Source organism: Halichoeres trimaculatus, unplaced genomic scaffold (genome assembly GCF_033239565.1).
Source record: "Halichoeres trimaculatus isolate MK-OKI-2021-1 unplaced genomic scaffold, fHalTri1.1 fHalTri1_scaffold_10, whole genome shotgun sequence".
Taxonomy (NCBI): Eukaryota; Metazoa; Chordata; class Actinopteri; order Labriformes; family Labridae; genus Halichoeres; species Halichoeres trimaculatus.
The window spans coordinates 27,423,977-27,443,691 of record NW_027437187.1 but is presented as its reverse complement, the minus strand read 5'-3'; the positions used below and the strand labels follow the sequence as shown (position 1 = coordinate 27,443,691).

Genomic DNA, 19,715 nt, shown 5'->3' with positions numbered 1-19,715 from the left:
CACTTTCAGCATCTGTTGGATACACCATGTTTATAAGACTGCAAATGCATGGCGTAGTTTTTATTTCTTTAAAGAGAATTTTTTGACAACTGAAGAATGTAAAAAGGTATACAACTGATTGAAGGACAACAAAGTGCAGGCCCTACTCTCCAGTTTCTCCAAGAAAACATCCAGCAGGAATTAAAGATAGTGGTCTGAAATGATGGCGTGTACGCCAAGGTTACGAGTGAACTGGCTGGGCTCCACATCTTTTGTAAGATAAAGCTAGTCCAAAAGAAAATTCTGACTAAGGACAAGCTCATTAAAAAAAAACAGGCATAGCTTTTCCAACCAGAGGACAAGCAAGTGGTTTGACTGCCTGGATGCCCTACAGGCCCATCCCGCAGTATCCTCCAGTATGGTATTGTCCGGGACTTAGCAACTGTCTTGCTTAAGGCCATGGCTGAAGACTTGGACACAGAAGGTAAAATACTCATTACAAGAGCCATGTTTACTTTTCCAGTTTCTTTTAAACTAGCTCTTGTGTTCTGGTTGTCTCTTTCAGCCAAAACCTGACATTAGTTTTGTGTGTTAGTATTTTCAGTTTAAACATGCAAGGAGCGTCCCTCTACAGATGCTACAGAAAATATGATAAATATTTGTAACCTCACTCAGGAAGGTCCCTGCAGAGGTTCAGAGACGGAACCAAGTGGCTGTGAAGCAGCAGAGCACCACAGTTCATTACTATCTCATAGGACGTTCTTATTTGGGTATAAGGTTTAAGCACTCTTCCTGCATGAAGACTTCCAATATGTTTAGCAATGTGCAGATTCTATGCAGTTGTGAAGCTCTTTTTCACAATATATATGGTCAAAGCAGAACAAACATACAGTCTTTGTTCAATCCCAACTCACCAAAGTATCTGCATTAGTGGCTGTTAGATTTCTGAGGGTTACAAACACAGTCAAGCTATGAGTGACAACTTTTTTTTAGCAGTTACACAATATCAAATGCTGATGTGCAGTGCATATGTGGTAATCACAGAAAATGCCATTTCTAGTTTTTCAACACAAAAGTATTTCCTTCCTGTCTGAGCCCACAGAGTGCTGTCGTGTGGCGTTTTCTTCCTTCTCCTTTTACAGTTTGATTGGTTTTAATTTGTCTCTTGGGGGAGTTAATGTGCAAAGCGTTTATAAGGCTTGGCAAATCACTCAAAGTGAGACAGAGGAGATAAGATGTGTTGAGGCACATTTTCATATTTCTCCCCCTCACTAGCTGTCTGAGTGAAACAGTTTGATAGGGGGCACATCAAGGTTTCAGTAAACAAAACAATAATATGAAAGTATTTTTTTTTTACAGTTAGATGTCTTTTTTGCTTCTGAAAAGTAAGATAGCAAAAGAAATGTGACTTTTTGCTTCATGCTTTATTGGTTGTTTCTCTGTTTTTTTTTTATTTATGAAAAAAAATTTAACTTTCTTTGTATAGAACTTCTCAGAACAGGGCTACTGAGAGCTTCACAAATGAAAAAAGAAGACAAATGAAAAAGCAAAAACAAAATAAAAAGGAGAAATTTCAGTTATATGATAATAAAAATTGAAAACTGAACTGCAGGAACTTCACAATATAGGACCCATTAAAGAATAGAATTGAAAAGAACTTAATTGTCACTGTAACAAGTAACAAAATTGAAGTCACGGCAGCAATCAAGAAAACAAAGTAAGAAATGTACAGAAAGTGCAAAAAGGTCCATAAGAAAATAGATGATGACAGCTTGTCCATCATTCTCCAGTCAGTCAGCCTCCACCTCCACAGGGTCCAGGACTGAGCTTCTTCAGTCATGCTCCATCTCTGTCTCCTGGATCCTGTCTGCTCACAGCAGGTGAAGCTCTTCCAATGTGGCGTTGATGTCTGATGTTAGCTTCTTTAGCCATGTCTGTGAATAGCATGATGCTACTCTGCCTTCTGGTATTCCCTCTGTTGCTGGGTTAGCACAGCTAGCTCGTCCATCTTATTGCAGATAGATCTTACGTTCCCAATAACGATGGATAGAAGGACAGGTCCATGTCATCACTTCTTAGCTCACACCTGAGAACCAGCATGCTGTCCTCACCTCCTTTTCCTCACCTTGTGGGAAGACATCAGGCTTCACACCAGTTAGCATTGACATGCTACAGGCTGCTAACAGCTGAGTTCACATGTAAATAATGCAGCCATGGTTACATGTAGGATCTCCAGACAAACACAGGAGAAAAGTAGTAAAAATATCACTGAAGCCACAAAAAGTTTGGAGTCCATGACCAACAAATGAGCCATACAAATTAATGATCCACTCCAAATACAAAGATTATGAAAAAGAGACGAAAGAATTACAAGAACAGACAGAGAAGAGAGAGCTGCTGCAAAAGGCAGCCATAGCCAATAGGGCGGCGTCTAGCAACGGCAGAAAATAAGAAGTTAGACCATAAAGAAGTCAATTATCATGAATGAAAAGGAATAAAGCAAATTAAAAATGCATAAACCATCAAGAATAGATGAAAAAAATGAACACTGTCTGGAGAATGAACAGATAAAGGGTTAAGAAAATAAAATGGTTAAAAAGAAAGATATTTTCTGAAATGCAATAGAAACAGCGTACGGAGAATCAAAACACGCTACTTTAACATAGAAAAAAAATGGCTTTATTCAGCCATCAGTTTGAAACAAACAGTTTTTCTTGGTTTGTTTTGTAATAACTTCATTTGGAACTGGGTCTTTCTGGGGAACATTTAGTTATCAGCAATCTGCAGAAAGGCCTACCCCCTTGGATCTTACAAAGAAGTATTGTTAGTTATTATGTCTGTATTCAACATGTAAACCTCAAGAAATACAAGTTTAGAGAGGTATGTTTTGATGTCTGTTGTACACTTACTTGATGTTATCCATTTATAAGTTTATGTTTAGAACAAGTGGAAAAACCTTGTGTCAAGGTTTGCCAAAGTGGTGGTGATATTGTGTTTTTGTTCACTCTCAAAGTAAGACATGATCAGAGGCCTTAAGCTGAGATATTTTTGAAATAAAACCTTCAAATATGAAGTATGCAGGGCTCATCCTCTCATGGGAAACTCTGCGAACATGTCCTTGTACAAGACACTGAATCTCAGCCAACTCCTGGAGGACACTGGTCCTGCTCTCTGACCTTCCCTCAGAGGGGCCAAGTGAAAAGAGCAGGAGGACAGACAAATAAATATATAATGCTAAAGGCGCTGGAGATATTCTGAGGGATGATGGAAAGGAGCGAGGGTGGGTGGGTGGGTGGGAGGGGGCGGTGCTGGTACGGTGTGTGAGTGTGGGAGGAATAGGAGGCAGAGACAGACAGGCACCACACAGCTGACAGCACAGAGTGTTTGAAATGGATGCTGTTTGCTCTGCTGCAGCTTCCTCTGAATCCTAATGTGCCGTTATGTGGATGGTTGAAGGGCAGCGTTACTTAATGACATCAAAGGAAAGACAATTTGATAGAGACTGATAAACGTTTAACTGTCTGTCATTCAAGAGTGGTATTTGCTTCGTCTAATCAGCACACTCTTTGTTTCTTTCCAGGTTTTTAGTAATTCCACATTTCCACAATGTTCACCCAAGTGATCATCACACAGAAAGGCATGAGATTTGTCTTTCTCTAAATTGGATTATACCCATGCAGTGGTGAGCTGAGGGTGGAATACAGAAATAGTCTTGGTCATGAAAGTCATGAGGCGTTTTCTTCTTCGCCGTACAGTGGACAGAAAATTGATTTGCCTGGGGAAAGGTGAAGGGAAGAGAACAGGCACGTCACTCAACAATAGGCCATCACTTCTTCTGTCTCAGATTTCCACAGACTGTGCCAAGCCAGGCAGGTGACAGGGTCAAACACGTCACAGTCCCTGCTTACCTGAGTTCACCTGTTGCCATGCCTACAAAGGATGGGGCCACAAGGCATGAGGTGATTGTGCTGTAAGTTCTTACATGAACACAAATGTTGCGTCACTCAAAGGAAACATAACTGCTTCTAGCTAGAGAAACAACCAATGAACAATTTTAAATGTTTACAATCAATTAATCAATTAATTTATTTTTTAGGTAGTTAAAGCTAATTTAGGGATGTTTTGGTTTTAAAACATACCAAAGTCAAAACTGTAGCCTCTTTATCAACTACCAGAGATTTAAAATATTAAAGAGAGGATATTGTCCTTTGTCATATTTTAAACATGGATGAGTAAAAATAAAATAAGGGTTTCCCAGAAATACCAGTGTGAGAAGATAGAGAATTATTTTTTTTTATGTTTGTTTGTTTTCTTTTTAGCTGTAAATCCCGCCAAGCTACTACAGGGATACAAGAGGGCCAAAAAAAAGCCCCCTAAAAAACACCCCCTTTTAAGTCAAATACAATAACAACAACAACAACAACAACAACAACAACAAAAACAACAAAAACAACAAAACAAAACAGAAAGAGACCACATGATCACTTTCTCGTGACAGTCTTCAGTAGTTTTAGTATAATAATTACTAATGTAGCATTTACATACAAGCTGAAATGCTGACAATGTAAATTGATCAATAAGATTTTTTTTCTTGATTAAAAAAAATTCAGTTTGCTGATGGATTTTTAGAGGAAAATAGTTTCAATTCTTTTAAAATAAAAGTTCAGAGAAATTCCAGTGGGATAAGATGTGGATTTAAGGCTTCTTTAATGCGTTTTCTGTTTGTGTTGTTTTTGGTGCCCCCCATGGACTGTGATACTTCTTCCATCATCACTGATCTCGTGCTGTAAATATGAAAGTAATGTTTTTTGGAGAGAAGTCCAATCCAATTTAGATGTCACATATCATAAAAAAATGTTTGGGCATTTTGCTCTTGGCAGTGGTTACCATCATTAAAAAAAAAAAAAAAAAAACCAACAACCTAGAAATCGTGACTTCTTTTTCTGATGGTCTAGTTTGCTTTTGAGGGTCACAAAGAGGCATCACGTCTTACTCCAGTCTGTTTCACAAGCAGTTAAAAGGTCCTCACTAGCACAAGTTAACAGTCTTTAAAGGAGGGCTATAACATCTCACAGGAGATAATGTGATCTAACAAATTTGTTATGCATACGCAGAAGCCTCTCTGCTCCCTATTAAAGGCTGATAAATTAGTCTGTGAACTGATTTCTGCCCTCTGTGGAGGAAGCTGTTGTCCTGTCACACTGATAATGAGTATATGCCTTTTAATGAGAACATGCGCAAATTAGCATATCCAATTACTGCATAGCTCTGGCACCAGGCACCATGCTACAGGTAGTGTAATGTGATAGCTGTGGAGAAGATGCTCTTTGTTAGTGTTATGCTAGAGCAGTTATCTCTGGTTAATACATTTACAGTTTAAGATGATAATTTTGATCAATGAGTAGCACAGAGAAGTTTCTGATTTTCAGCTGAAATATATACAATCAAATTTAAATATTCAGAGGTGTTTCCAAAATGGTTGCTGATTTAATCAGTGAGCTGTTATCATGTGGTTCATTAATCAGTGTTTCTTAATGATGAAAAACTGCTCTTATTTGACTTTTGGTTGGGAAAAAAAGCAAGAGGAGAGCAAGCTGGGGTTATTTCTGGCCAGGCGGATGATCTTGACTCAGGGCGCTTTCTCTAATGGAGGAATGCAAATTGAACTGGCTTTATGATCCCCAAGGCAGCAGCAACTGCAGTCTGCTGCAGCACAGCCACAGTCCCTCCCCTGAAACCAGAAAAACAGACTTCAATATTCAGGGGCTAACTCCAAATGGTGCAACTACTACTGATGAAACTGTATCTTTAAACTGTTTGTCGTCATAACATGTTAACATGAAGTTAATGACAAATATTGAGCAAACCTTGCATTGAGGCAGAGTGACATTTTGTGGCATTAAGACGCAGTTAAAGTGGAAGGCTCGTCACTGCTCTTTGAAAATCTCTGACCTCGATAATTTCATTCCACTTTCTACTCTGATGACAATGATGAGAGGTAAAAGCATGCAATATAAAGGGAGAGTGCTGACTTGGAAAGCTTTTGCAAATGAGACCCACTTTGACGCAAGCGCTCCAGTATGAAGGCAACTTCTGCATGAGCAAATGAAATGCAAGACTAATCCTCACAGTTGCTTGAGTTTCGACTCTCTTTAATGAAGTATTGATTTAAAAAGTAAATAGCACCGTTCATTGCTTGCACCTTTTTCGCTAATTGGTATTGTATCCCAGTTTGTTTGCCTCAGAGAGCAGCAGTGGAAAGGAACAATATTTCAAATCGACTCTTTGCTTTGGCAGCAGTTTACCGTTGTCATAATTCAATTTTCAGCTGCAAGGCAAAGATTATATCCTCAGTAATCATCTCTGTGTGAGCCATGACATAATCATGCTTATATGAAGGGGTAAAGGGACAGATAGATACTTAGTTGGCTTGTGTACATATTTTGGAGCCACTAACGAAGACACCACCACTTATTTTTGGTTGGGTCATTTTTGTCTGAAGCACTTATCTACAGCTCTTGATAACACATGCTCCTTGGTTCCTATGGACGTATTATTCCCTGCCTTCCATTACACGTCTAAGAGAGCCAGAAAGAGCCTGGCTGAGTTTGAGAACCCCTTAGATGGACAAGAAGAGGAGAATTTAATTACCCAGACTGTTAAAGCCCCCTTCCTCCTCCTCCTCCTCCATTCTTCCTCGCTCAGCCACGTCTTGCTTCCTGCCTTCGTGTGCCAGCTGGGGAAGAGAAAAGAAGCAAAGCCCACAGAAGGTTTCTGACTACCTTTGGGTCACATGGCTGCGAGTGTGAAATTGTTGCCACAGCTGACTGCTGCACCTGTGTGTACTCATGTTTTCTTGGTTGTCTTAAATTCTGCCAGAAGGGGAAGAAGACATTTTCAAGAAACAATTCATTAAACTGTAGAAATCCCAGGTGTTGATTAGACCGGAAGCTTTATCCTAATCTCCATCAAGGTTTTCTCTCACTCTGTTTCATTGAACTTTTAAACCTTAACTCCCATCACTTCACAGGGCTTTAAGCAGCTTAATTAGCCAACAAGTTTTCTCCATGTCCAGCTGTCCCTGAACCACTGGCATGCGGGTGCCTGGCCAGTCATCCAGAACTAGTTTATATAAACACCAATCTGATCCCTCTGAATGACGTCAGACACACAGACCCCTGGTGAGAATAAATGAGCTCCAGAGCTCTTGGAGGAGGGTAATTTAACAGCAGCAGCTATCGATGGCGTCATAGTCATGTAAGTGGGTGGGGCTTAAGGGGTTTACATGTAGCGAGGGCAGAGGGAGTTCAACGTTGGAACATCAACTGTTGCACCTGTGTTAGGTTTTTTCAAGTATGAAGCAGAAAGACGAGATGGCCTCAGGTATCTTCCTACATTCACATTTTATTGCTGTAAAAAGATAAAAATTTGCAATTTCGTTGTACTTGTTGCAATGACAAATAAAGTTCTATTCTAAACCGTCTTCAAGGAAGAGGTCAAAAAATGCATTTGTAACAATGTTTGTACATGTTGAAAATGAAAAGTACAGACTGGAACTACTGTCTTCATGTTGAAACAACATACTCCATTTTCGTGTTCAGAGATTATCTAAAAATATATATATACGTTAAAACCCTGACTCAAAGTTTGAAAGTTAAATGCTGTACGGCTCAGAAATTGTACAATGAGCAAGAATTCTTGCATGATCCAGAGTTATGACATGAAATATAATCACATTGAAGGATTTCTGCATTATATACAGTGTTTGATAGAGATTTCATTAAAGACGGTTTTAAAAATTGGCAAATCTTGAGCATAAAAAGGATTTCAGCATTTTTAAAAAGGCACAGCTTTTTTGTATTTACTGTAAAATTCCAGCTAACTCTGAGTTTCCTGTTTTGCATTTATGCCTGAAAGAGATCACTGATGGCCAGGTGTGTTTTGGACACAGAAAAAGCAGGGTAGAGAGGCTCCGTAAACCTGTGCTCAAAGGAATGCATCAAAGCAAGACTGCCCCCTGGTGTCACCTTAAAGAAAGACACAACACCCTCTTCAAAGTCAAGGAACACTCCAACTTTCTGCAGCCCCTCTGCATCCAAAGGAGAGGTCACTTTGTTATGCAGAGCCTCCACCTTCCTCCTGTCGCAGGCCAGGCACCAGGAGTTCACATTGAAGCCCAGACGGGAGTTGTCCTTCTGGCCCTTCCTCTCTATTCGACCCTCACACAACCCCACCTTCCAGCGGCCCTCGTCCACGCACACGTTGACCTCCCAGTACCAGCGACCTCCCTCCAGAGCACAGGAGGCCAGGACCTGTGGGAAGGAGCTGAAGCGGGCCTCGTGTTCAGTGTAGACCTGCTGGGTCTCGCTGTACGTCACCTTCCTGTTGTTGTCAGACAGAAGCAGCTTGGGATGGGCCGTGTCTGCATCCAAGACCGGGACGGTACCATCTGTACACAGAAGAGGAAATGAAAGGGGAATTTAGACAAGGAGATTAACCTTAATTGAGTGTGCTGCCTTTGGGTCGGCAGGATGCATTTTGTCTTTTGGTTTAATGAGCAGTGATTCATCAGGTGTGGAAACAGGAAAACACTTGTCTTACAGAGCAGTCTGTGGAGATCTCCGTCTTTGCCCGGCACAGTGATGACGACCGCATCCAGACGTTTCTCTGTCCATCTCTGAAGACATTTTAGCCGGGCCTGATCCACTTCCTCTGGAGCCTCCGACTGGTCCACACAGCTCCCCATGTTACCAGCCCTGTCCAAGATGAACTGGGTGACTTAAATGTATGTATAATTGGGTACAGTCATACATGAAAACATAAAAAAAAAAGATTGGGGGAAAACGAGAGGGTAGGAGAGCTTGTTGCCAGCATTCTGCACATTCATTAAAATTAACAGGAAGCAAGTGAAAGATACAGAATCAAGAAAACAAGTGTGCTTAGAATATTTGAGATCATAAAGTAGATAATGCTATTAGTCAAATTACTGGGACAGTAAAAAGTTTTTGAGAAGAAATAATTCCCAAAACACATTTTACATATACTCCAACAGAGTCAAATTTTTTGGTAAACTTAGCTTTATTTCTTTGAAATATTCTTGTTTTTCAAGAAAACTTCTCTAAAATTTTTAGCTTGAACCTCAACAACTGTTGATGTATATTTTTTTGGAGCAATATTTCAAAAAAAAAAAAAAAAGCCACATAGAAAATCTGTCAAGGGGTCGTGGTGAAGGCCTGTGGTTTTGTTCTGTAAACAGGCAGTCTGAGTTTGAGTCCAACCTTCTGCCCCTGCACTGCATTCATTCCTTTCTCTCTCAATCTCCCTACATTTTCTCTGACTGATCCTCTAAATAAAGTCATAAAAAGCCCTGAAAATAGTCTCTTTCCATACCGCTGCTCTTCTTGATAAACCTCCAAACATCAGACCGACAGATTTGTTTTCAACTCGGAGGAACTCAGAAGATTTATAAGTTGTTTAAATCGGTCAAGGAGAGTTTAAAACACAGAGAGACTAACTATGCTAACTATTCAACTGTTGAGTTTGTTAAGTTAGTTTTCTTTTGTTTGCTGCATCCTATGTTTATTTTGAGTTGTCATGATTTTTTTTGCTGTTTATTGGTTTATACATTTAGAACTAGACTCTTTAACATGCATTTTCTTTTTATTCTGTGAACTTTTAATGCTTAATTCTTTGACCGGTGTTGTAAATTACTTTCTGTTACATCCATGTGGACAGTACACTGTATGCTGCATCTGACACTGTCCGTGATTCTGTGCTTGTTTTTGACAAAACCATTAACTGGACATCCAGTCCTTTAAATGAGACTGTGCTTTGTTTTTATTTGGTTTCTGACATGTTCAAGAACATGCAAGAAGTTGAGTAAATGTTAAGAGGAAGTTACTTACAGTTGGGCAACCTTGCTGTATTCCTGTCAAATTAGAAATAGCAAAAATGTATGTTAGTGTTCAGAAAGACACAGCAGATCTCATTCGTACACAAACAACAGCAGCTTTACATTCCCCTGTCACCCAACACACCATGATGAAGGCCTGGTCCTGAACATGTTTGTCTCCTCTGGTGTCAGCGAGCCCCTCCAAGGAGTGCAGGCCCTGCTGGACAGACTGCAGAGAGCTCCGGAGAGAACCGAGTTTCTCCTCTAGTCCTCCCAGAACCCGGCTCTCCTCCTTGGACACACAGTTAAGAGCTGACTGCTCCTCCTGCTCCAGGGCCTCTCTGATGGCGCCGTACTGCTGCTTAACAGCTACACGAGCCTCACTTAACATCACCTGGATAAAAAAACAATATCAGGTACAGAGAGAAGGCTGATTTCTTTTCCTCCACTCAGAATGAGCTGTAGAAACTAAGAAAATAAATCTAAAATATAAGCTACTGATATATGCATGATGTATAAAAACAACACTGTTGAGTTAAATCTCTTTACTTTAGAGGTCTCCTTCTTTTGTGTGAGTTCTGACACTCTATTCTTCATCTCCTCTTCAGTCTTCTGTAGCTGCTTGATCTCTTCCTTCAGATTCCCCTGAAGAAGAAAAGCATGTACAGAAACAAACAAGCAACACATTTACCCACTGGTGTACCTCAATGTTGTCTTTAACCACAGTTTGCATGTATTAAAAAAAACATGCTTCAGTAAAGTTACCACCTACCCTCATCTCTCTCTCTGCCTCTCGGATGCTTATGCAGACATGGTCCCGGTGTGAGCCAATGACAGTACACACGGTGCACACACACACCCCACACTGCCGACAGTAGATACGGTTTATCTCCTGGTGCTCCTGACACCTCCAGGAAGAAATGTCCTCCATGGGAGGAACCAAAGTGTGATTCTGGAAGACAGGAGACTCCAGGTGGGGACGTAGGTGCTCTTTACACATGGAAGCTCCACACACCAGACAGGTCTTCACAGCAGACTGGTACACAGTTTTGGGGCAGTAGTGGCATGGCACAGAGGTGGAATTTTTGGAGGAGATGCCAGCATGACTTATGGATGCTGGAGAAGCAGCAGGATGTTTGGGGAATGTTTGAGATGGTCTGCTGACATTATGTGCAGGAGGCTTTTCTTTAACCAGAGCTGAGACCCCAGGAGAGAAATCAGAGCTGGGAGTTTTCTTTGGAGATGCATTGTTGAATGTCACACCTGTGTCTTTCTTGGGTGTTACCAGAAGAGGCGAATCACAGATATCTACCTCATTAGAGGTGTCAGAACCAGTTAAGGAGATCTCCTCCACTGATTTACGCCTGTTCTGCTGGACTGGGATATCATTTGGTACGTCACCTGTGGGAAGGACATCGACTGGAGGCTCCTCCTGACAATCAGACATGTCACCTGAAGATGTACCATTACTCTGCTCAGACAGTGTGGATTCAGGGAATGCTGCTGTCTTTGATGTGTCCACACCAGGGATATCTTGGCAGGAAGTGGAGGGAGTCTCATCGTTGCTCTGCTCATGGGGAACTCCTAAAGAGGATCGCTTCGGGCCAGGTTGCTCTGGCACAGGTGAGCTGGCCTTTCGCTTCCCAAGTAGTCGGCCGGTGAGCGAGGGCCTCCTCAGCAATGAGCTGAATGTGCCTTCTTCATCATTACTGGTTGAGCCTTTACAAAAGACATGGAAGAAATGGGAGAATATTGGAGGCATTTTTTAAGATATTATGTGTATAAATACAAGCAACCAGAGCTCTGTGGAGAGACTGACACGCAACCTTAAATGCCCTCAGCAAAGACTAATATAACAACCCGGCTTCTTCATGTCTACGTATGGTTGCTGCAGTTTGTGTTGCAGGAGGTGTGTCCTGGCTGAATGATCTGGATCAGCTGGATGAACTGCAGCTTGGCCCTGGCTCTCCTTGACATGGCATGTGAAATATGACAACTGATTTCTTTTGCTATGTTTCACACATAAATAAATCCGCAAAACCATACTGACATAATCTTCAATTAAGCTTACTTGTCTTTTAGTAAATAAATTACCCCTTTGTTTTGCCATGTTACATCTGTCTTTCTGTCCACAATCCATGAGCTGAGTTATGACACGGTCCAGATTTTGGCACTTTTCCTTTAGTTTGAATTTAACTGTTCATGCCTAATTACAATAGCTGAAACTAACTTGGGGTCTCAAATGCTTTAACTCAGATTGGTGTTAAATCTTTTTAAGTAGCACTGAACACTCATAGACTTGAAGTTGCTGATTAAATCTCTGTTAATTCAATCAAATACGTCAGAGCCTTAAGCACTTTTGGACCAATGATTAAGTAGGATTTACATTTTGTTTGTCTTTCAAAACGCTGTTAGCATTTATACACGTCTATCGCCTCTTAAGGGTGTTTAAAGTAATATTTTTCCTGCTCTTTCGTTACACCAATGTAGCACTACTCGAGAATACTAGCTCTAGTTTAGTGGTAGCCAGGTGTTAAAAAAAAGATGCATTTGCATATTGAAAATACTGGCGTGCATTTTACGTCAGGAGAAGGCAACTTACGTTAGCTGGCTCAGCTGCCGTTACCTGCCTTTTACACCTGCAGTTCCTGCTTTTATATAACCCCGCACTGTTACAACGCCAACATTAATAAATAAATAAATAAATAAATAAATAAATAACTGTTGATTACCTGTGGTGCTGCGAGGCTGGGGCGATCGGCTGTTTGTTGCCGGTCGTCTTAAATTGTTGTCAAACGGCAGAGTCTTGTACACGGTTTTACACTTCCACTCCGGACAGCAGTACGGCCCGTTTGGGGTAGTACTCCACAAGTCTCCGATACATCGCCGACAGAACTGGTGGTTGCATTTCAGAGTGACTGGTTCTCCCGTTAACTCGTTGCAGAGAGGACACCTCGCCGGGGTGTCCAACGATGCTCCCATTTTGTTTTTCTGGCTGATGTTTGGTTCCCCGTTTCCGCGACGGTGACGGACAGCGGAGGCGGGGGCGGGGCTTGGTGTTTGAATCCCGCTTCCCCTCACACCACAGCCTCTCTTAAAGCTACAGTACACGAACCTCTGAACTGGTGCCAGAAAGAAATTGATAATTTATTGAAAGTAAACACATACAACTATAAATACTATGGAAAAAATGTTAGAGTTGAACTCATGGCATTAAACACCTCTGAAAGACCACTTTATTCCGTTTTCTTTAGTGTTATGTAAAGACACCTCCCATGTTTTTACTATCAATGTTGATGGCAGATTGTATCAGATTATATAACAGATGAGATGCCCTGTGACAGATTCCCCCAGCTGTGGTCACATTTGCATATGGTCGGCTGTTTGGAGAAGCCAGCTGAGATCAATTATGTGTTTTAAAGATATATCCTCTTCTATATGACGCCATACGCAGGGGATGCAGAGCTTCCACTAGAAGATAATCTTTGCATTGATGAACAAATATTGCCATGTTGAGGAAATCTGACTGTAAGACAATACATCAAGCCATACCTTTGAGGTGTGATAATATACTTCCTGTATGCGAAAAGTGGCATGGCCTATGACTTCCTGTTGCTTTCTGTGCTGTTGTGAAATCTCTACTGTAGCTCCTTGGTGCAGTTTTTCAGCTGGCTTCTCCAAATTGTTAACCAAATGCAAATGTGATCACAGCTGAAGGAACTGTCATGGGGCATGGTGCTCTGAAAAATACAGATATCCAATCCCAGTTTCCCACTTCATGGAGACTTGTGGTATTTTCATGACTCCAATAGCAAGGTGGGGACAGACTAGGGTTCTGATTTCTCCTGAACTAGTCGTTTTGAAACCTAGTGTACCACTCAGCACGTTATCAGTGTTTGTGTTGTCAGCCATCAAATTGATGATCTCATCAAGTATATACTGTTTGAAGTATTCATAGGGTCTCATGGGATGTCTCTCATGAATCAGAGGATTCTCAGTGATTGAAATTGGCCCATGACGCCACCCAGTCTCTTCTTTCATGGTTACTGTCATGTCCTGATCCTCTGTTACTACACTGTTTGTCTCCTCTATCTCAAACTCATCTACCATGTCAAGTTCTTCTGACATGTAAAAAACCTGTCCACTGTCCCTCTCTGAAACTCATAACAAAACAATCACATTTCTAACTTATTTGATGTTTTTTCTTATGCATTCAATGCAACTTAGAAGACATAAAATTGATGAAAGCTGCATACTTTGAATTAAAAACACTTAATATCTAAACTCACCATCACTGGTCTCATCTGCCCCGTTTCCTGAACTCAAGGAGTTAAGTTCAGATAACTTTCCGTTTACAAGATGTTCAAGGAAGTCTTTGACTTTATACTCTACAAGAACATTGAGCACAAAAAATATATTCAGCATTCATGAACATAAGATGCCATACTTAACCTTTGAAAAGCAGATATTTTGTTTCTTTGCATACTGACACTAAACATGTTTGTGTTGGTTAATACCTCCCAATTCCTGATGTTAATGGACATCAAACTTTAAAAAAAATAATCTTGTTAAGTAATTATAATAAGAGTCACATTCAAAATAACTTAAAATTCTATCATTTGTAACAGTAAAGATTATGCTGAGAGCAATATTTTTTGGCTAGCATGAATATAAATTCATATTTTTGGTTGAAAGTGGGCACTCACTCATCCCTCTCATCAGTTGCTGGGCCATGTCTTGTCTGATGTCTGTCACTCTTTCATAGCATTATTAAAGTCATGTCTCGATTTCGATTGGATAATCAAGATCCAATTAGCAACCAGCAATGCTGACATGGCTTAATCACAACTTGTTTTATTGGTCTAGAGCCACAAATACGTCATGTCCATACAAATGGATGCAGGGTCTGAGGGGGTTAATTCATCACAGGAAACCATTTTACCATTTCTAGGTTATAACAGATAAATTTAACCTACCACTTTTTTCCACTTACTGAAAACATTGATTGTAAATAATAGAACCCTGATGTTTATATTTTTGGCATTGTCCCTTCTGTGTCTCTACCAACATTCCTGTCACTGTGGTGGTCTTGACATGTGACTTGGATCAAAAAGAGCCATAGTGACATGGGTGTAAGAGGTTAATCTTTCATAATCTCTTAGACATTTTGTCTCTCAAAGAGTCCGGGTTTTGTTGCTTGAAGCATGAGGGTTGTGGTAAGTCACACGACAGCCTTATTTAGATTTTTTTTAACTGTGCTATAAAGGAAAACACAACTAGCATCAAAATCAAATGAAATGTATGTGTCCAGAGGATTTTGTCACAGCTTTGAGTGAGAAAAAAAAATGCAAAATGGGAATAGTTATAGATCTTTAACTAATTACGCTCTCATCCTTATGCCATATTTTGACCTGTAACAATATAGCTGATCTAATTATCTATATACTGTTCTATACTAAATTGCCTGTTTCTCTAGAGATAAAGTTTAAGATGCTATGAGGAGGATCTTTTTAACTGAACTGCCTCTCCACCTTCTGGCCCAAAGTCGCATGCACACTGTGGTAAAGATGTGACTTTTAACCAAGTAGTGTTTGTTATGGTACTAATTTTCTTTGTTCAGGACAACTTTTTACTCTGTACAACAGTACGAGGTAAGGTATTTATCCGCACAGTAATGTAGCGCTGTTGTTTGAAGTTTGACAACAAGCAAACATTGTAAGTTTGTATTGTAGGTCAGTTTTATACAGTCTATGGTCAGTAGCTGCAGCTATATGTAGACCAATGCTGTGAGAAGAAATTTTTTATGGGTCTAGACCTGTAAATGTTTTTATAAAGTGTCTTGTGATAACGTTTGTATGATTTGGCGCTATACAAATAAAGATTGATTGATTGACTGATTGAGAACGGACCACTGCAGAATAACTGCTGCATGTGGGTTGGAATGAACATTATCACAAACAGCTTAGCCCCTTTAGCCTTTAGCTTGCCCCATATTACCCTCCCATTTGCTCTTCTGCTGTTTTTCTGTTTAACAGTTTGGCTCATTCATTTTCTGAACTGCTTGTCCTGTTCGGGGTCATGGGTGGCTGCAGCCTAACCCAGCTGTCATTGGGTGAGAGGTGGGGTACACCCAGGACTGGTCGCCAGCCAATCACAGGACTGACACAGACAGACGTTTCACACACACACTTCCAAGAGTGTTCAAGTAACCTGATGAGCATGTTTTTGGATTGAGCATGCTTTTGGATTGTGGGGAGGAAGCTAGAGAACCCTGTGAGAACCCACGCATGCACACGGAGAATATGTTAATTCCACACATAAAGCTGGGAATCGAACCGGTGACCTTCTTGCACTAACCGATGCGCCACAGTACCCTGCTACAAAATTGGTACAAGAAATTGTTTTCAAGCAGAGAAAAACTAGATCTCTGTCTTCAAACTTCTAAACTTCATCAGCTAGCATGGTGTTGCCATAGAGACTTGGACATGCTGTAAATCAATCCAGTCTGGCTCGACCCCATTCTAACTCCTGACAGCCCTTGTTAAGGATTTTCAGTCTTTAAATCAGCAAATTAAGTCAGTTTCCACCCAAAATAAAAGTTATCTCTTTGTAAAAAGGACAAGTTATTTTATAAGCCAAAAAAAAAAAACCCCTCAATCATTAAGTTATAACAGTAACTGTCTTCTTATAGCACCCTACAAATGGTTTACAAAGTGTGAAACAGAAGAAAAAAAAAATTAATAGAATAAAATAAAAGCAATCTAACGGTGAAATACAAAAACCCAGACAAGCAGTACCCCAGAAATTATTTCCCAGCTTTCACTATTCTGTAGTCCCATCCTTTTGTCTTCTTGCTAAACAACACTACACTTAAGCTAAAAATGAACACACCAACAGCCATGTACAGTGAAAATCTTTATTAAGTGTTCATATATTCTTATAGGAATCTCTTTAATTGCTCTAAGTTAAACAGAGTTAATCTCCATATTTTAAAGTATTTGTATCTATAGAACATCTTCTTACACAGGAACATATCCACAGGTGAGGCTGGGACAGGCCATACTGATCCACTGCCTCAGCTTCCCTCCTCAGTCACACCGATCGTGAACACAACGTGTCATCATGCTACCCTGTAAGTCCCAACAAATCAATGGGAGAAAAGAAGTCAAAGAAACAGACACACACACAGACGGACTGATTTAAATACACAACAGGACGATTGTGTGTGAGGCTGGCATATCTGTTCACTGGCCCAACATACTAATGCAGGCATCACATTCAGACCAACACTCACATATGTGCAGAAACTCACTCACTCACACATTTGGATGTACACTCACGCAGCTGCTACGAGTCCTGCAGCACAGTCCTAACAGCCCCCATCACAGTGTAGATAGATACCACAGACTATAAAATATTGATCTCTTCTCAAACTGAAGCGCTGTGCAAAGTTAGCTAGCAGGGCATTGAATGGATTGAGATAAAATTTCTAGACTGTTTTTAATATTTACTGTACAGACTTTGAAATACAAGTTTTTTTTCTCTTCTGGATGATAATATTCTTATAAAACAGTGTTAAATATATTTTTTCTTGTAAAGTAAGAGGAACAAATGGCTGTATGGACAAAGAAGAAACTAATACTTTCATGTCATTGTCAAATGTTACATATGAAACACAATAGATTTACATTAAGCCGATATAATCTTAAAATGTTGTCTTTTCACAAATAAAACATACATGACACACATTCTGACGGTGGTACACACGGCTAAGTGTTAACATAGCTTAATACTTGTAATTACAGAGTTTATTGATGACATTTTTGTCTGAATGTACTGCATGTGTATGTTTTTGTGTGTGAAAGAGTTGTTTGTGCATGTGAGTGCATGTGTGTGTGTGTGTGTGTATGTGTGTGTGTATGTGTGTGTGTGCTCATACTGCATGTATACAATGCTAACCCTGTTCCTTCTCAGGTAGGGAGTCCGTATTCTTCTCAGTATAGAATAACAGTCTCTGCCCCTGTTGTGGTGTATGACATGTAAGTGCATGGGTTAGCTCTGTGGACACATAGGGATAGAAGCGCAGCGGGCTCCGTCTAAGTGCTGGAGGTGATGTAGGGATGCAAGCAGGATGGCTGGACTTGAAGGGAGGTTACACCAGGAGGTTTGGGCAGGGAGATGTGAAAGGCAGGCTGGCTGGTTCTGTAGTATTTTTCTCCTTCACAGGCACGGAGGCCTCCCTCCTCTACGCTCATGTCGAGGGACAGATACTTCATGACAACAGACGACAACATGGGGTTTAGGAACCTTGAAGAAACACAGGGAAAGAGAATTTATTAGACTCTGGATAGAAGTAACCAGGCATGCTACGAAGAGTGTTTTGAATTTGGAGTGACAAATTACTGTTAAAACTGAAAACAAACTAGAATAAAGGGAAAACAGATTCTGCTGATAAACAATGAAGTACAGCTGAAGCTAGTAGAGCTGAAGTGCTGTTCACACATTACTCTGGTCTTCAGGTTATGTGACAGTTTAACCACACACAGCCCCCATGCAACTTCATCTTTATTTTCTAGATCAAAGTACTGCCAAACCACACGAGATGCACACAGTCATCTGTGCCTGTGGTGAAGCATTGTAGCATCACGGTCATGTAGCCGACCTAAATTCCATCTGTGGGTTGTGGTGGTGGCTGTACTACATCTTTAACCCAACATTTGACTGCCTTTTTAGGCCAACAATAATAAAAAAACATCTAAAATTAGTTCATCTGGTGATAAAAGTTAACCATTAAACTTATCATACACATCCTTAGTAGCTATCATATCAGTTTTCTTGTTCCTGATGTTTCTGTTTCAAGGGCTTGTATAATTACTATATAATAAATAATTAAAAGTTTCAAAAGATTATTTTGTCATTTTTTAATGAGTTTGGGTTGAATGACTTTCTGTCATTGTCTTTTTTAACCTCTTAAGACCCAAGCTTTTGTCTAATGTGCAATTTTTCATTCACCTTGCTATGTGGCATAAGGAAGACCTAATAAGTAAAATAACTAAAATTAGTCATTGTACAAGAAGTTTGATTATTTGTGTTATGAGTTCTCACTTATTTGTTTGTTAGTAGTGTAATTGTAAATAAATATGTTGTTGTTTTTTTACTAAAATGGGTGTAATGTTGTGATTTCACCAAAAGATGATGTGGGCAGTGTCCCTTGGTGTGGCCACTAAATCAAAGTTTTACAAAATGAAGTATCATGGGTCCGAGAGGCAGAAATGTGGATGCTGGGTCTTAAGAGGTTAAGCTCAAATGTATTGTAAAGAAACAGTTTTTCAGAATATGCAATTTATAACCACTGAAATAAAGTAATATGAAGAGGAAAACAAAAAGTTTTGCTGTGTTACATGACAAAACACCATCATCAGATGAACAAGTAATGGATGTTTTAATTATTGTTGGCCTAAAAAACAGTCATATGTTTGGTTACAGATGTAGTACAGCCACCACATCAAGCCACAGGTGGAATTTACGTCAGCCACCACCATGATGCTATAATGCTTCACCACAGGCTCAGATGACTGTTTGTATCATGTGTGGTTTGGCAGATAGCTCTGCTAACTTTAGTAGAACTTCTTTGTTTCCTACAGACTGAGGGGCAACATACAGTTTTTAAAACGTGAAGCTTATGCAGAAGAGCTAAAAGTTGCAGTTCTTTGAGATTCTGCTTGAGGCTGGCTGCAGAAAGACCAGAAAACCACTTACACACCAAGCCAAAAACTTTTATTTTACCGTGTTAAAAAACATTTTTTACAGCCTGGTTCAAAAAATGGCTTGTGTCTGAATCGCT

The 19,715-nt window shown here is 40.1% G+C and overlaps 2 protein-coding genes across 2 annotated transcripts in view; both read right to left on the bottom strand.

The window, feature by feature from the left end:
- Nucleotides 1–7,399: 7,399 nt before the first annotated feature.
- Nucleotides 7,400–12,924, bottom strand: LOC141795945 (tripartite motif-containing protein 14). Its single transcript, XM_074676737.1, has 7 exons — nt 12,604–12,924; nt 10,644–11,590; nt 10,421–10,516; nt 10,017–10,265; nt 9,885–9,907; nt 8,581–8,735; nt 7,400–8,428 (listed from the first exon to the last, which is right to left on the bottom strand). The coding sequence occupies exons 1-7, from the start codon at nt 12,851–12,853 to the stop codon at nt 7,884–7,886; spliced, it is 2,265 nt and encodes a 754-aa protein (XP_074532838.1). The 5' UTR covers nt 12,854–12,924; the 3' UTR covers nt 7,400–7,883.
- Nucleotides 12,925–16,783: 3,859 nt separating this feature from the next.
- Nucleotides 16,784–19,715, bottom strand: part of LOC141796526 (LHFPL tetraspan subfamily member 3 protein-like) — a 34,516-nt gene continuing 31,584 nt past the window's right edge. The window contains exon 4 of the mRNA XM_074677701.1: nt 16,784–18,178. The gene's annotated coding sequence lies outside the window, so the exon portion shown is untranslated. The remainder of the gene's footprint in view (nt 18,179–19,715) is intronic.

Bases quoted from the DNA above. Each gene is read 5' to 3' on its own strand.
- LOC141795945 (XM_074676737.1), bottom strand. From the start codon at position 12,853: ATGGGAGCATCGTTGGACACCCCGGCGAGGTGTCCTCTCTGCAACGAG. The intron at 10,266-10,420 runs GTAAAGAGATTT...TTTTTTATCCAG, and splicing joins AAAAGAAGGAGACCTCTAAA to GTGATGTTAAGTGAGGCTCG. The intron at 8,429-8,580 runs GTAAGACAAGTG...TTCTGTGTACAG, and splicing joins AGATCTCCACAGACTGCTCT to ATGGTACCGTCCCGGTCTTG.